Below are 15,478 nucleotides of genomic sequence, written 5' to 3' on the forward strand. Positions count from 1 at the left end.
GTTAAGTAGCCACAGGGCAAAAGAACAATTGTTTATTGTGCTCAGTAGACTTACAAGTAAACATATCAGACTAATGGCACCCTCAACAACCATTCCTGCTCTCTAACAAATTAGCTTTTTAAAATTCTTTTAATAGATCCCTCAACCAACACTTATTAGGTAATAACCTTGTAACCCCTTCTGTAAACATAATTTCACCTTTAACTAAAATTATCACATGTAAGGTAACTTTAACTTGTAAAGTGCCTAAAGAAAACGCATCGGAAAAAGAGAGAAGAAGTGGAATGAGAAAGCAATTGATTTCTCATACATTTAACTTGGAGAGGTTAAGTTAATAGAGAGAAAAAAGTAACGAAAGCATAAAAATCTCAAACGGGATACAAACAAGATCCTAGGCCACTAACAAATGAAATCTCAACCAGTTTAAGAAAAAATGAGAGTAGAATTTAGGTTAATACAAAAAGTAAGGCAGAGAGAAGCTTCCCAGGCTTAGTCACTGAGAACTCTGTTTTCACTCTACTATCAATTCCACTCCTCTATGGAAGACAGTATCACTTAACTAAGACAAAACACAATGATAAATTAAATACAGTTCATGTTAGTCCAATATGACAGCTTTGTTCTTGCTCTTACCACCCCAACAAATTGCCAATTTTTTGTATATGCTTTGAAAAATACAGACAGAATGACACAGCTTTTCAAAACAAATAAAACCTATGAAAGTGTACACTGTCTTCCAAACAATACTATGACATACCAAGTTATTGTTTCTCTTTGCCAGTAGATGGTGCTGATTTCCAGATATATACACTATGAGCTACTGTACTAAAGATTACCTTGCTTGCTTGTTTAAAAACATTTCTAACATCATTTTATCTCTCAAATTAAGATCAAATGGGCCAGGCACGGTGGCTCATGCCTGTAATCTCAGCACTTTGGGAGGCCAAGGCAGCCGGATCATAGGTCAGGAGTTCAAGACCAGCCTGACAACACATAGAGAAACCCCATCTCTACTAAAAAATACAAAAATCAGCCAGCATGGCAGCGGGTGCTTATAATCTCAGCTACTTGGGAGGCTGAGGCAGGAGAATCACTTGAACCCAGGAGGCAGAGGTTGCAGTGAGCCGAGATCGTGCCATTGCATTCCAGCCTGGACAACAAGAGCAAGACCCGTCTCAAAAAAAAAAAAAAAAAACACCTCAAATGAAGCAAAGATTACAAATTTGTTCTAAATATGAAAACTTCACAAAAGAAAATAGTAAAATACACTATGTCTTTAAGCCATACATTTTTTATATTTAAGGATCTCTGAAGACAAAGATAACATTCCTGTTTCCAGAGCACAAAACAATATACTGTGTAAGTAAAGATTAAAGGACTAGATACCCCAGGTTGGAATCCCAGCTTCAATTACTCAGTAACTGTGACACCTCAGGCAAGTTATTAACCCCTCCATGTCTCAGTTATATGCTTTTTAACATGTAATTGAATAAAATAATACCTACGTCACAGGGTTCTTGTCAGGTTTAAGTGAGATAATGTAAGTAAAACACTTAGAAAACTGAGACACATTGTGCACACGTACCCTAGAACTTAAAGTATAATAATAATAATAATAATAAATACATGAAAAAAAAGAAAACTGAGACACAGTAAATGCTGTGTAAGTACTTGCTATTATTGTAGTTTTGTAATGCCTAACAAAATACCTAGAACCAATAAAACTGCCATCAACAAAAGAATAAAATACAGATATTAATACAATGGACTATACAGCAGGGGGAAGGTATGTTCTATAGCTACATACAAACACACAGATGAATCTTAGTAACATAATATTGAATACAAATCTTAGCTTTTTTATGTAGTTTTAGCATGTTTATATCCATAAACAATATAGTTGTTAGAAGTTTTATAAATAGAATCATATGTATTTTTCTGTTTAAGCTCTATTCCTGAGATTTATTCTTATTGTGTATGGTTATAATTACTAATTTTCACCAGTATTTACCGTAACAGTATTAATGTGCCATAATTTATCCATTCATTTCTCTGCTGACAGAGTTGTCCCTAGTTTTCCCTATTATAAACAGTGTTTCTAAAAACATTCTTGCATATATCTGTACATAAGCGACATTTTCTCTTGTTTTATGCCTAAGAGATTTATTTTAGGAAAGTGATTCTTTTTTTTTTCTTCTGAGACGGAGTCTCGCTCTGTCGCCCAGGCTGGAGTGCAGTGGCTGGATCTCAGCTCACTGCAAGCTCCACCTCCCGGGTTTACGCCATTCTCCTGCCTCAGCCTCCCGAGTAGCTGGGACTACAGGCGCCCGCCACCTCGCCCAGCTAGTTTTTTGTATTTTTTTAGTAGAGACGGGGTTTCACCATGTTAGCCAGGATGGTCTCGATCTCCTGACCTTGTGATCCGCCCGTCTCAGCCTCCCAAAGTGCTGGGATTACAGGCTTGAGCCACCGCGCCCGCCGGAAAGTGATTCTTAAACTCTATTGGATAATGCCATTATATTAATATCCATATTTTTTCTTCTGTGGATGAGCATTTTTATTGCTTCTAGTTATTTCACCGGACATCACAAAGTTGAAGATAACCTCTGAAGGTGGAAGAAAAGAGATGGAATGGGAGGAGACCACAGAAGGGACATAAAAACTAATGGTAAGGGTTCTGAGAAGATGGTAGTGGCTGCATACATTCTGATCTCTTCAAATTCCCATAAAAACATACAGAGAAATAAGACAGGAAAACCAAAATCCGTTGCACAATAGTTGACTCTTGAACAACAAGGGGGTTAGGGATGCCAACCCCTATGCAGTCAACAATCCACACATAACTTCTGACTCCCCAAAATCTGACTATTAATACCTTACTGTTGACCAGAAGCCTTACCAATAATATGAACAGGTGATTAACATATATTTTTTATATTATATGTACAACTTTTTCACTGTCACCTATCTGTCCCAGATGTATTCTTATAATTAAGCCACAAAAAATGTTATTAAGAAAATTTTAAGAAGTAATGTATTTATTATTCATTAAGTAGAAGTGGATCATCATAAAAGTCTCCATTCTTCTTCATCTTCACAAAGAGTAGGCTGATGAGGAGGAGGGGTTGGTCTTGCTATCTCAGGGGTGGCAGAGGCAGAAGAAAATCTGCACATAAATGGATCCACACAGTTCAAATTCATGTTGTTCAAGGGTCAACTGTACTTACAACAAAACTATGTAACAAGATATCCCCTCAAATCACAAAATGCAAGTGGGTAGAGAAAAATCACCAACATCCACAACACTGTACTACTTGGCAGAAAGAAGAAAGCAACAAGGTGGCAACTGATGAACTTAAGACCAAAATAATACCAAAATAGCTAATGGATATTCACTGGAAAGCAGAGCAGACTAATTTGGAAACACACACAAACACACACACACACACAAATATACAACTGACAGGGGTTCTGGCATCTCTAATACCAGATAAGACAAAGAGCCCATGAAAAGAAGTTCTGAAAGGGTTGGAACAATTTAGTACCTCTGAGCTTCAAGCTTTTGAAACTGATCCACCAGGGATCTCTTCTATAACAAGCCCCACACTGAGAAGAAACTGAGAAGAATCGAACCTGAGCTCCCCACACTGAGAAGAAACTGGGAAGAATCAAACCTGAGCAGAATAGAAGAAAGAAAAGGCCCAGACCAAGCCAAGGAAGGTAAAGAGACCCAAGAAATATCAAAAAGCAGGTCCACATCTTTTGAACACTACATAAAAACAAAAGCAGGAGCTCTGTGAAGTCAAAAAAATATTTCCACCACATTCTGCAAGTTTATGAAAGCCAATTTCATATAAAAATGACCAAAAGTATCAAGATCAAATCCTACACAAAGTTATTACAAGAAAACAATAAGCAGAATAAATCCCTACAGACAATGTAAGCACTCAGGAAAATGTGCCCACAAAACAGATCAAAACTGTAAACTATTTCAAAACAAGCTAAAGACATTAAGAATGTCATGTAAGACATGAAAGAACACACATAAGAATAAGCAAAACTGAGAACCAAAGATTCAACACTCAGGAGAAAAAAAGAGAGAAAAGAAAAAAAAATCATTTCCAAAATAAAAAACAAACCAGAAAACACAAAGAGAAATAAACATAACAGACAGTGTCTTCAAAGAAACAGCAGGTGAAAAGAGAAAAACAGATGAAAAGCAGGTTAATTTTTTTAGAAATACAGATTTTTAAAAAATCCTTGAAGAAAGGCAAAGAAGAGCCAATATACCAATAATAAGAGTTCGTAACCAATGCAAAGGAAGAATACAAATACTAGTATTACTTTCCCAATTAAAAAAAAAAGTGTAGGTACCAAAAAGAACACACCATGTACAAGAGAATACTGTTGCACAACAACCAACATCAAGATATTTTATTTAAATGACTGGACTTTAATGAAAAAATAAATCTTTAGGGATCTAGAAAAAAAAAGATCTTAAAAGAGAAAGAAAATTAAAAGATCACCAGACTTTCACAGCAGTGCTTTAAGCCAGAAGAAAATGGAGTAATATATATTGAAAATGACAGTGTAAAATAGTACATTTATTGTTAAAATGGGAGAATGAATAGAATATATGCAATAATAATTTCTGTAATCATTTCCTTGGTAGTCTTTGAACATTACTCTAAGACTACTGTGTGCATAATACAGAAAAAAATCAGTAATGTTAGAATATATTAATTGAATCACATCCTATGTCCTTAAGAATCCAAATTCTTAGGGTACAAGAAAGGAGATATATATGTAATAGGAAAAAAATAAATAAAAGCTATATGGTCCTGAATTTGAATTAGAAATATGAATATGAACTCATGAGTTATTTTATCTTCATTTTTCCTAGCTCTGTTCACTAAAAAGGCCGAGACATAATGATCAACCCAGTAACAAGGAGCAGATGAAGTCTCTAGCACTCAAATCGTGGTCTTGAAATGCCATTGCTCACCAAAAGAAACCAGACCATCTTAGAGAAACAAGTGATCCCAGAAGAAAAGCACAAGATGAATCTTACAACACCAGGTAGAAAGTAAGCTAATTCAAAATCTGTCTCAGGAGTCAACCTAAAGAGGCTTCCACTGGCTAAACATGGGATAATTTGAGCTTCAATATGAAAATAACTGAAATTTTATTGAAACCAATGAAATACGGTTAGTCCATGGGCTCGTAATTATTTTCTTTAATCTGGTATCTTTAGAGGATGACAGAGATCCAGTTCATTACACTGAAAATTGGTAAATGAAGGGAAAGAAGCAAGCATTACCTTTCCAGTATGAACTGTATAGCTGGTTTCCAAATAGATGTTAAATAGGAAGTATCTATTTGTATTTTGGGATCTTTGGGATGTCACCTTTCTGGGCAGAAACCTCTGTGGCTGGTGGCACCCTTGACCAAGCTCTTGTCCTGCGTCCAGGAAGAATGAAGGACGCAGACAAGTGGAGGGTGAGCAAGACAAAGAGAACCTTTGTTTAGTGTTAGAGCAGCTCAGAGAAGACCCACAGTGGGTAGCTCCTCTTTGTAGGCAGGTCATCCTGTTGAGTGTGCAGCTCTCAGCAAAGAGGAGGGTGGGTGGCTCCTCTCTGCAAGCAGGTCCTCCCATTGTCTCTGCAGCTCTTAGCAGGGAGGAGGCTCCTCTCTGTGGTTTGTAGGCAGGTCATCCCAACAAGTGCTCGGCTCTCAACAGAGAGGGTAGCTCCTCTCTGTAGCTGGTCATCCCCACATCTGCAGCTCTCAGCAAAGAGGAGTCCCTGCAGAGAGGGCGGGGCTACTGCCTACTCCTGGCTCCCAAGAGCACAGGGGTGCCTGGGTTGCAGCCATGACTTGGGCAGCTACACTTGTACCTGGGGAGCTCCAGCCCCACCAACTTGGAAGGGGCAGGGCTCCCGCATGTTCCCAGCTCCCTCCGCTCCGTGGGGCATGGCACTGGGCTGAGTCCCCTCACTGTCTAGGGTGGGTGTTCCAGGTCCTCACTGGGCCTGGGCTGGCATCCGGGGCAGGGGTAACATTGCCGTACAAGCTCTCTTTGTGGCCCCAAAGCTCAGGGGCGACCTGAAGCTCCCCCTCGGCCCGTGCAGGAACCAGCCTGGCCCAGTCCCATCATGGAGGCCCCAAGGGTGGCTGTTGGGCTGTGGGGGATGGGGGGCTGTCCACCTTCTCCCTGTGCCCTCCCTGAAGCAGCTGGCATGATGACAGCAGCCACACCAGATGGCCTGAGGCTGTCATCATTCATAGTAATATTCCAACTAATAAATAAGAAGAAAAGATAAAACTAGACTATCTTCACTTTGCAATTCCTAAAAGACACTACGTGTAAAAGGGTGCTAATGTCACAAAACGGGACCTCTTAGAAGTCTTGCTAAAGGAATCTAGCCTAATCTGATTTGGATTCTGCATCAATCTTCTAATTGTAAGGAAACACAAAGAACAGAAGAATATAATGATCTATATACCATGATTATGCAATCAGCAAACTCTGGACTATGGAAAACTTTACAGATTGACTGGCTCTGGATCTTCAACAGATGAAGTTTAAGGAAAAGAAAGAAATGAAGGCATAACTATTTAAAAAAAAAATTAAGAAACATATGAAATTTTTAAATAGGCATGACTATAGTATCTAAGGATAAACATTGAGTTATAAAATTATTAAAATATTCAAAGAAGTGATTACCATAAAAGTCAAGATACTGGTATGTTATCATAATGGTTATTTAAAGTAGGAAGTGGGTCGGGCACAGCGGCTCACGCCTGTAATCCCAGCACCTTGGGAGGCCAATGCAGGCAAGTCACTTGAGCTCAGGAATTCGAGACCAGCATGGCCAACATGGTGAAACCCCAGCTATACTAAAAATACAAAAATTAGTTGGGCATAGTGTCATGCACTTGTAGTCCCAGCTACTCAGGAGGCTGAGGCAGGAGAACGGCTTGAACCCGGGAGGCGGAGATTGCAGTGAGCCAAGAGCCACTCCACTCCGACCTGGGCGACAGAGCAAGACTCCATCTCCAAAAAAAAGAGAGAGAAGGGGATCTGCATTTATTTACTTGTACACCACATGCAGTTTACATCTTCCTTAACTACTCTCCTTCCCAGGTAAATTCCAATATATTCGACATCCAGCTAAGCGGGCCCATCGCTTCTCATCTCTATCCTAGTCAGTATGTTCAGCAAATATTTATTGAGCGCTTACTGTGGGCAAAACATTGTACTGGATAATTGAGGAGAAAAATAGATAATTCCCTTATTCAGTAAATGTCTACTGAGCACAATCTAGTGAATCATTACAGTATGGCCTCATTGTTTTGTTTGAGGTGTATTATTCATAAAAATATTTTACACCATTCATATCTTAATACAATTATAGAACCCAATATACTACCAAAGATAAGTAATTGTGTGGTTATATGCCATTTAAAAGTATCCAGTGTTTGATCCTATTATTACAAATAATGAAAAAATGATTTGTTTTAATCTGTAATAAACTGATTTATTGTGAAGTGACTGTAATATACTAGAGTTATATTAAATTGTTTACTCAGCCTCACCAAACACATACTAGGAAATAACCCCCAAAATAAGTATTTAACTTTGTATTACATACGAAGGAGACTCGGTGTTATAATTAGATTATTTAAAGGCAGACAGCTGTTATCCCAACTGATATAGTATGTTCTCTAATTGAGAATATGTTCACCAAATTTTACTTTTTAGTGATTTACATGTACATTTTACAGGGGACATGTTCTACGTATAGTGAATAAAGAACTTTTACAGTAAAAAAAAATAGCCCATGTGGGAAACATAGTGAGACCTTACCTCAACAAATATAAAAATTTTAAAAATTAGCCAGGGGCCAGGCATGGTGGCTCACTCTCTGATGGGCTATTATTCCAGTACAGTTAAAACAACATTTAAAAACAAAATCAACAGATAACATGTTGGATAGCAATAATTCTAAGAGGAAAAATAAAGAAACATGATGTGATAGTCATGGAAGAGGAGGTGCTACTTTAGTCAGTGAAGGCCTCTCTGATAAAATATGACACTTCTGAGGAAAAAAAGATTACAAAGAGAAGCAAGCAAGTACAAAGGCACTGAGGCAGAAGAATACCTTACATTTGAACGTTCAAGAAATTGCAAAGCTCTAGCAAAGCTCATGTGACTAGAGAAAAGTGAGCAAGAATAGAGTTGTAAAACATTACATGAAAGAAAGTGAAAGAGAATAGTTTGTAGGATTTTACAGGCCATGGTAAAAGTTTGGGATATCGTTCTTTTTTTTTTTTTATACTTTAAGTTCTAGGGTACATGTGCACAACATGCAGGTTTGTTACATATGTATACATGTGCCATGTTGGCGTGCTACACCCATTAACTCGTCATTTACATTAGGTATATCTCCTAATGCTATCCCTCCCATCTCCCCCAACCCCACAACAGGCCCTGGTGTGTGATGTTCCCCTTCCTGTGTCCAAGTGTTCTCATTGTTCAATTCCTACCTATGAGTGAGAACGTGTGGTATTTGGTTTTTTTGTCCTTGCGATCGTTCTTAATAAGATAAGAAATTACTGAGCACATGAGTGACATGTTCTAACTTAAGTTGTCCCTCAGTATCTGTGGGGGACTGGTTTCAGGATTCTCCCCCAAAATCTGTGAATGTGAGAGTCCCTATATAAAGTAGCAGAGTATTTGCACATAACCTACACACATCCTCCGCTATATTTGAAATCATCCCTAGATTATTTATAATACCTAATACAGTATAAATACTATATAAATCGTTGTTACACATTATTTTTTTATTTGCATTATTTTTATTGTTGCATTATTTTTTATTGGATTTTTTCCCAAATATTTTTGATCCACAGCTGGTTGAATTCAAGCATGCAAAACCCATGGATATAGAAGGCCAACTGTAATAATTTTGTCTGCTCCGTGAAGAATAAAGAATAGACTCAAAGGGATAATCAAACGAGCAGCAAGACCACTTAGGAAGCTCTTGCAATCATCCAGAAGGTTAGTATTATAGGAACAGAAGTAGAAATAATAGAAAGTATCAAATTCTGGATATCTTCCTTTTTGTATAGTTTCAGCATCTATACACATCAAAAAATTCTTCCAAAATGCTAATAACTTTTAAAAATATTGTTATAGAAATAAAAGTCTTTGGGAAAGTTTTTTAAAACACATAGCAACTGCAAGACTACACTTTAAGAGACGGTTAAACAAATCTGTGAGAGACAGTGGCTATAAAGTGGGAAGACTCTAAAGTTAAAAACTTAAGCTCAACCACTTACTAGACAAGAAAATTATAGCAGCATTCCCTATGCCTCAATTTTATCATTTGTCAAATGGAAATAATAATAGCTACCTTACAGTACTCCTGTGATTAAATATGACAATGAATATAAAGAACTTAACTGACATATGGTAACAACTCAACACTGCCATAGGTTCCCAGGATTACTTTTTCCTATAGTTATTATTTGTAATATCCCTTTCAGAACTGGTTACATATTCATTTTAAAATTATCACAGTAAAAATGAACTGTAAGTGTTCCTGTTATATATTTAATGATATGGTTTTTAATAGAAAACACAGTTTCTGCTTTATATATAAAAAAGCAGTATAATTTGTATTATAGATTTTTTTAAACTTGATGGATCAATCCTCTTAAGGATAACAAATTTGGATTTGCAAGAATTCAAAGCAATTCCAGGTAACATTTTTTTCTTCACTTCAAAATTATAAAATTTAAAGATCTCATAAAATCAACAGAGTATGAGAAGAATAATATGAGCCATAATTGTTTGGACTTTTTGGTTAGTTTCAGTTGGTCACATATATGATTTTATCATGTTGTATATCTGTGTGTATCAGTTAGGTTCACAAGATAAACTCTAGGGCCAAATACTTAATGCCCTTTCATATTGGAAATGCTTCTATTAAAGACACATAAGAGGCTGGGCATGGTGGCTCATGCCTGTAATCTCAGCACTTTGGGAGGCTGACACGGTCAGATCACTTGAGGTCAGGAGTTTGAGAATAGCCTGGCCAACATGGTGAAACCCCGTCTCTACTAAAAATACAAAAATTAGCCAGACGTGGTGGCGCATGCCTGTAATCTCAGTCACTCGGGAGGCTGAGACAGGAGAATCACTTGAACCCAGGAGGTGGAAGTTGCAGTGAGCCTGTAATAAGGGTTAAAAACAAAACAAACAAACACAAAAACAAGTTTTCCTCTGCTTAGCAGCTCACTTCAAGGACAGTTATAAGATAACACTGTCCAAAAAGCCAAGGCCAAAGGAATGGGCTCCAGACACCCCCGCCCTCTCCAGAGCAAGGTTAAGAAAAAAAAAAAAGAGAGAAAGACAAATTCCTTTACTGTTACTCCTTTCCCTTGCCTCTTAAGCATAACTATGTTTTACAACTATCTGTATTTAGCCAGTTCTTGTTTTTCTTTTGACACAGCTACAAGGTCACCAGCTATGCAAGGCCACAAGTTATACACTATATGCTTAACTACTTTTGTTTTGCTCTTATAAGCCCGCTTATAAAAACCTTGCTCTGTCTTTGTTCAAGGCCCAGCTTTTTGGAAGTAAATCCACTGATCCGGTGCGTACCTCAAAATAAATATCCTCCTGTATTCACCCATTCTGGTCTCTCTAATCCTCTGCATCCCTCAACAAGCCAAGAGCGCGCCACTGCACTTGCAGTCTTGCACATAACAAGACTATGCTCAAAAAAACAACAACAAAAAAGGTACATAAGACAATGGCAGACAATAATTGCTTCTGGGAGAAGATAAGGGGAGACGAAAAAGAAAGAGACATACTTTGCACTTAAAGCCTTTGGCATGGCTGGGCACGGTGGCTCACGCCTGTAATCCCAGCACTTTGGGAGGCCGAGGCGGGCAGGTCACCTGAGGTCAGGAGTTCAAGACCAGCCTGGCCAACATGGTGAAACCCCGTCTCTACAAAAATACAAAAATTAGCTGGGCATGGGGGCGGGTACCTGTAATCCCAGCTACTCCAAAGGCTGAGGTGGAAGAATCACTTGAACCCAGGAGGTAGAGGCTGTAGTGAGCTGAGATCATGCCACTGCACTTCAGCCTGGGCAACAGAGCGAGACTCCATCTCAAAAAAAAAAAAACAAAACAAAAAAAACCTTTGGCATTATTTGGGTTCCTCCCTTGTAGATGCATTAACTTTTCAAGCACATAAAATATTGTTCAAAGAAAAAAAAAATTCATTTTACTAACAATTTACAACACAATTGTTTAAATGTATCATAGGTCACCATAATGGCAGCTTACCAGATTGAAGATGCCAGTAATATGTTAGTGTTGTTTGTGAGAAACTTCAATGGAGGCTCTGCAAGCAGTAGACAGGATAAAATTCCTCCACCAAAGCAGTGGAGCATAGCAGTAAACCAGCTTGAAATAGGATTCTTCCATGCCAGTGCAGCTGCTCCTGAAATGGTAAAGTAAAATATGGTCTGCAATCATTATATATTTATTAAACAAGCCCCAAAGTACAAGTTGCACTAAACAAATAAACTTCTTAAATTCATAATTTTCAACAGCTATTATTCATAGTTGTACCAATCAAAATCATTAAAAACCATATCTTTTATTCTTTAAAGCAAGACTGGAAACATTTTGTTAATGGGTGATTTTTGGCACTTTGGCACCTTAAAAATATGCTGTTCTGTTTAAGCTGTCATTGCCAGTTTCCTAGTAATGGATTATTATAAACAATATTCTCACTTATTGTCTCCTTTCATCTCAAACCCTACAGTAAGTACTCAGACAGTATGTCAAAGTGACTTAATAAGAATCATTTATAATCTTAAGTATATTAGAAAATAAAGAAGCTGAAATAAACAAACTAAGCTTTCAACATGACAGGTGAGAAACAGAGTAACAAAATAAACCTAAAGGTGAAAGGTTTCTTAGGAATAGATATTTATACTACCTCAACATGAGTCTTAACTAATTACTTATTAATTGTAGAGGGAAATAATAACTTCTGAGTGGGGGAAACCTTGCAGACATCACTGTAAACATCAAATGACTGCTGATATGATGCACTGAGAACACATCATCACTTCTGTGGTATCTCTTTTTTTTTTTTTTTTTTTTTTTTAAGACGGAGTCTCGCTCTGTTCCCCAGGCTGGAGTGCAGTGGTGCGATCTTGGCTCACCACAACCTCCACCTCCTGAGTTCAAGCAATTCTCCTGCCTCAGCCTCCCGAGTAGCTGGGACTACAGGTGTCTGCCACCACGCCCAGCTAATTTTTTTATTTTTGGTAGAGACGGGGTTTCACTATGTTGGCCAGGCTGGTCTCGAACTCCTGACTTCGTGATCCACCCACCTTGGCCTCCCAAAGTGCTGGAATTATAAGCATGAGCCACTGAGCCCGGCCACTTCTATGGTATTTCTAACAAAAATATACAACCTGAACTAATTGAATCAGACAAACCCAAACTGAGGGCTACTGAGAAAACAAAAACAAAAAACAAACAACAACAACAACTGGCTTATATTTTTTAAATGTCAAAGTCAAAAAACACCCAAAAAAAGGCCAATAAAACATTCTAGATATGAACAGTGTCTCTAACTCAAATTGTATTTATTTATTTACTTAGTTATTTATTTATTTTTGAGACAGTGTCTCGCTCTGTCGCCCAGGCTGGAGTGCAGTGGAGTGATCTCGGCTCCCTGTAACCTCAGCATCCTAATCCAAGCGAGTCTCGTGCCTCAGTCTCCCGAGTCACTTGGATTATGGGCAGGTGCCACCATGTCAGGCTAATTTTTGTATTTTTAGTAGAGACAGTGTTCTGCCATGTTGGCCAGGCTGGTCTGGAACTCCTGGGCCTCAAGTGATTCACCCGCCTCAGCCTCCCAAAGTGCTGGGATTACAGGCGTGAGCCACCACACCTGGCTTCCAACTCAAATTATTTTATTTTTAATGTACTGTCATTTAGAAGAGAAAAAAAAAATTTCTCTGTCCTACATTAAGATGTTTGAAATATGCTATCAATAGAATGATTTTCCCCAAAATTCTTAGCAACATTTGTCACATTGAGACCTAAATCTAATTCCAAATATAAGATGTTTAAAACGCAAATAATTACACATGAACTTTAATATCAAAATACTTTCAGCCAGGCATGGTGGCTCACACCTGTAATCACAACACTTTGGTTTGGGAGGCCGAGCTGGCAGGATTGCTTGAGTCCAGGAGGTCAAGACCAGCTTAAGCAACATAGCAAGACCCCCCCATCTCTACAAAATATAAAAAATTAGCCAGGCTTGATAGTACACACCTGTAGTCCCAGCTACTCAGGAGGCTAAAGTGGAAGAATCACTTGAGCCCAGGAGTTCCAGGCTGCAGTGAGCCATGACAGTGCCAATGCATTCAGCCTGGATACCAGAGTGAGACCCTGTATCGAAAATAAATAAATAAATAAATACCTTCATCATAAAATGAAAGCTACAAAGAAAAATAAAGTCACGCTCTACTTCCATAAATGCACTTAAAATCACATCTACAAAATAATCCCAAATTCTGGCAAAATGAATCATTAGACTATGCTTAAAATAGTTTTATGAACTTACAGTTATAACAAAACTTAGAAATATAGTTTGTTAATGCACTGCATACATGACTTCTTTATTTTGTTGTACTCAGTCTATTTTAGTTCTAGAGTGTATCCCTGTTTTTAAGAACTAGTTGCATTGTAGCTATTTTCAAAACAGTTGACATTCAACTTGCTAGTGGCTGACATAACTTTTAGAAAGAAGCATGGGAATGTTCTAGCCTTCTCAAAGCTTCAACTCTACATATTAAGTATTTTTAAATTGCATATTAGTTTACTTTTGATTTAGTCTTTCCCCTTTATAGATTTATCTTCTTTTTAAAAAGAGACAAAAATGAACAACCCATATGCCTCAAGTATGCTTTTTCATCAAAATTATTTAAAAATAATCACGTAGGCAACAGAGGCTTACAGATTATCTATGACACAATTCAAGGCCTTTTAGATCAAGCTTGGGGGATGTTTTTGGTTTTTAAATTTTTTTAATTTTTTCAGGGACAGGGTCTCACTATGTTGGCCAGGCTGGTCTCGAACTCCCGGGCTCAAGTGATCCTCCCGCCTCAGCTCCCAAAGTGCTGGGATTATAGTGTGAGCCACTGCGCCCAGCCTTAGATCAAGTTTGAATCATAGTGGACCAGGCAGATCCACATACTCACCTTGTAGTTATTCCCCAGTTCCTTAATGAGTACTTAGAACAGACATACTTGGCAACTGACTCAATGCCCATATAGATTCTTTGATTTATGGCATAAGGATCAACATGGTAGCATAAGGATCAATATGGTAGAATGGATCACATCGAAGCCCCTAGAGATTCCTCTCCTCACCAACAAAGTAACCAAAAACAATACCACAGAAATTGGTGCCAAAACCAAAGACGAAAAGGTGGTGATAGCTATCACATTCCACTAACTGAACTGTTTGATCTAAATATAAGACAGATTGGATCTTGGACAATAGCTATGAATTATAAACACAGAAAGGTCATGACTGTAATTGCAGCTAGCATTCAAGATGTAGTATTTTTATGGGGTCAAATCAATACAATTCTTAAAACTTGGAAGCAAATGCTTTTTTCTTCCTATATTAATTTGCAAAAAATCCCAGAAGCACTTTGTGCTTTGTTCAACCATTACAGTCTTGCTTCAGGTCTATGTTAACACTCTTGCTCTCTAAAATAGCCCAGAGATTTTGATCACATTGAGAGATCACACATCACACTGATCTCCACAGATGACATTATACTGGCCGGGTCTGATGAGCGGCAAGTAGCAAGTACTTTAGTTATCTTAATAAGATATATGCAAACCAGAAAGTAGGAAGTTCAAACCCTGCTGCTGGGTTTCTGTCCAGTCCAGAGATAGAAAACACTGTTATTTAAATAGAACTCGGTAGGTATAAAATTGTTAACTAGGTTATTGAAAAGGCAAAAAGTAAATACTATGTTATCACAGAGTTCAGTTCCAGAAAGCAGTTACTACTCTGGGGGAGCAAAAAATAGACTGAAATTATTAAAATTTAGAAACTTGGTAGAGGAGCTCTTTAGAGCCCAAACTGAGACCCCTGTGGAGGAAACACTGCTCAGGTGGTGGTCTAGACAGCTCATGTACCACACAAATAAAATACTGAGTTTAAGTTCTTATCCCAAGCTACCTAGCCCATTACTGATACACTCTAAACTAGATGCAGGTCTCCTGACTTTATGAGCTCTTTCTACCACAACATACTCCCCGACTAATACTTTTTGACAGGTCACCCAAATATTCTAACTTTTCTTTCATTTAAAAAATATTAAATAAATTTAAGCAAAATTCTTTAAACT

At 37.9% G+C, this 15,478-nt stretch overlaps 1 protein-coding gene across 2 annotated transcripts in view; it reads right to left on the bottom strand.

The window, feature by feature from the left end:
- TMEM38B (transmembrane protein 38B) overlaps nucleotides 1–15,478 on the bottom strand; it is a 90,626-nt gene that overhangs the window by 56,190 nt on the left and 18,958 nt on the right. Inside the window, exons 2-3 of one of the 2 annotated variants that reach the window (XM_030920112.1) lie at nucleotides 13,384–13,500; nucleotides 11,368–11,524 (exon numbers count right to left, since the gene is read on the bottom strand). In XM_030920112.1, the coding sequence (XP_030775972.1) occupies nucleotides 11,368–11,474 (107 nt within the window). In that variant the 5' untranslated portion in view covers nucleotides 11,475–11,524; nucleotides 13,384–13,500. The remainder of the gene's footprint in view (nucleotides 1–11,367; nucleotides 11,525–13,383; nucleotides 13,501–15,478) is intronic. The other variant, XM_030920111.1, reaches the window with a different exon arrangement.

Source organism: Rhinopithecus roxellana, chromosome 16 (genome assembly GCF_007565055.1).
Source record: "Rhinopithecus roxellana isolate Shanxi Qingling chromosome 16, ASM756505v1, whole genome shotgun sequence".
NCBI classification, from domain to species: domain Eukaryota; kingdom Metazoa; phylum Chordata; class Mammalia; order Primates; family Cercopithecidae; genus Rhinopithecus; species Rhinopithecus roxellana.